We start from the raw sequence: 2,360 nt of genomic DNA on the forward strand, positions 1-2,360 counted from the left end.
CGAGGGCCGCAAGGAGATCTGGGATGCTCTGAGGGCAGCTGCCTATGCCGTGGAGGCCAATGACCACAGCCTGGCCCAGGCCATCCTTGATGGAGCCAGCATCACCCTACCCCATGGTGAGGACGGTACTGGGGGTGTGGGTAGGGTGGGTGCTGAGTGCCCCACGTCCAAGCACATCAGGGTGCTGGGTTGGAGAGGAGAAGGGTTCCCAGCTGCCATCCACGCAGCTCAGCGCAGCCAAGGGGGGCAAGATGGGCTCTGCCCCACTGCCTGGGATGACTCCATCCCCATTTGGGGGGTCCATGGGGATGCTCACCCACAGCATCTCACCCTGCCATCCCCAGGGTCTCTGACGGAGTGCTACGATGAGCTGGGCAACCGGTACCAGCTGCCTGTCTACTGCCTGGCACCTCCTGTCAACTTGATCCTGGAGCGGAGCGAGGAGGAGCCGGTGGAGCCGGCCGAGCCCCTGCCCAACACCCGGCGGGAGTTCGCCCTCAAGGTGCGGCTCTCCACCGGCAAGGACCTGCGACTCAGCGCCAGCATGGGCGACACCATTGGGCAGCTGAAGAAGCAGCTGCAGGCACAGGAGGGCATCGACCTGGCCTGGCAGCGCTGGTTCTTCTCGGGCAAGCTGCTCACTGACCGCACACGGCTGCAGGAGACCAAGATCCAGAAGGATTTTGTTGTGCAAGTGATCATCAACCAGCCCCTGCCGCCCAGGACCTGAGCCCCCCCCACTCGTTGTGGGGAGAGGGTAGGGGGCTGGGGGGCAGTGGCACCTCTGGGGATGCACCAGGCCATGTCCCAGCCCTGCCGGAGCGGGGGCAGTCCCTGCTCCCCCCCCAGGCTGCCCCCCAGGAAGGGCTGCGTGGGGCTGTGCCACTACAGTGGCCTTTCTCGGCTGGGGACATCGGCACATGCTGCGTTTGCTGCAGGAGGTTCGAGACCAAATGTCTCCGGGGGGGTCGGCACGGCCGGGGCCTGGCTGCTGGGCTGTGCTGGCGGGGAGAGGCCGTGACCTGCTGGGCTCTGGCTCCCCCTGGCCAGGAGGCCCCAGGGTGCTGGGCTGGGTAGAGATGTCTCCCCTCTGTACATAGTCTGTATTTATCAATAAAGCCTTTTCATCCTTCCTCTGTCCCTGGGGCAGGCTGGGGGGGCTGTCACCCACAGCCACGGGAGGGCGCTGTGCCTGTCCTACATCTGCTCCCATGTTGGGATGGGCACAGGGGAGCCTGGGTGCCCCAGCTCTGCTCCCCAGTGCCACTGACCCATCAGCCCCGGCTCTTTGCCTGCCTGGACCCTTCCATAGCGCTGCCGCCATCATCCCATTGCCATCCCTGGTGCTTGCCAGCATGGGGCCACCGCCTTCTTTTTCCTGGTGTTCCCCTCCAGAGGTTTCAGCCTGTGCCTGCCTCGGGGCTAGGTGGGACAGTCCACAGAGGGGAATGGTCCTAGGACCACCTTTGCAGCCTCCATCGCCTGTCCTGGTGAAAATGGCACCTTTCTGCAGCCGGAGACTGTGGCACCCATGGGACAGGACACCCAAGGGTGTCTCTAGGAACTGCCCGAGAGGGTGACAGTGATGTGTCCCCATCTGTCCTTCCCCCAGGTCCTGCGCTGGCGGCCAGTGCCCAGCGCATTAACTGTCCCAGCACAGGGCAGTGCCGGCCTCATCTTACAAAGGGGGAGAGCAAAGCCTATGGGGGCTGAACAATGTCCCGGCTTCCAGGAATAGCTGCCGGCTCTGCCTGCTGGCCCCATGGGCTGCCGGCCCTGCTGCCAGGCTGCCCATGCGCAGTGGGGGAGGCTGGGCTGCCACTGGGACCCTGGCAGGGCTGCTCGGGACGCTCCGCACCTGAGGTCATCCTCCAAAGCGGCATGGAGGGGCCGTGGCTCCCGGCATCGTGTGCTGCCTGCCACTGGCTGAGAGGTTTGGGGGGGGCCATTGCCTCCTTTTGTGGTGGGCGGCAACCCCCCTGGGTGCCAGGGAGCCCTGGGAGATGCTGGTGGGTGCTGCAGCATCTGGTTGCATGGGGATAGGTGACAGGAGCCACAGGGAGCATCCTGGCTACCCAGGGTGGGCGGCACAGGACCTGCAGGGCGACCCCCGACCGTGTCCCTGCTCTGTTGAGCCTCTCTGGACTGGCTGCCGTGGGCTGTGCGCACCCCAGCTCCCTGCACCCAGCACGGGGGTCCCGGCCAGCCCATGGGGGGGCAATGGGTCTCTTTAAGAGGGTGCAGGGCCAGGGAGGTGAGCCAGGGCCACCAGAAAGCAGGAGGGTGAGCTCATGGCAAAGCTGCCCAAGTCATGTGGAGCAGCCACAGCTGTCGCTGCCCTTGGGCTGCGGGACGGAGGG

At 65.6% G+C, this 2,360-nt stretch overlaps 1 protein-coding gene across 1 annotated transcript in view; it reads left to right on the plus strand.

Moving 5' to 3' along the window:
- UBTD1 (ubiquitin domain containing 1) overlaps positions 1-817 on the plus strand; it is a 2,166-nt gene extending 1,349 nt beyond the window's left edge. Inside the window, exons 2-3 of the mRNA XM_009323301.1 lie at positions 5-116; positions 345-817. Coding sequence (XP_009321576.1) covers positions 5-116; positions 345-730 — 498 coding nt within the window. The 3' untranslated portion in view covers positions 731-817. The remainder of the gene's footprint in view (positions 1-4; positions 117-344) is intronic.
- Positions 818-2,360: the final 1,543 nt, after the last annotated feature.

Source organism: Pygoscelis adeliae, unplaced genomic scaffold (genome assembly GCF_000699105.1).
Source record: "Pygoscelis adeliae isolate BGI_AS28 unplaced genomic scaffold, ASM69910v1 Scaffold294, whole genome shotgun sequence".
Classification (NCBI taxonomy): domain Eukaryota; kingdom Metazoa; phylum Chordata; class Aves; order Sphenisciformes; family Spheniscidae; genus Pygoscelis; species Pygoscelis adeliae.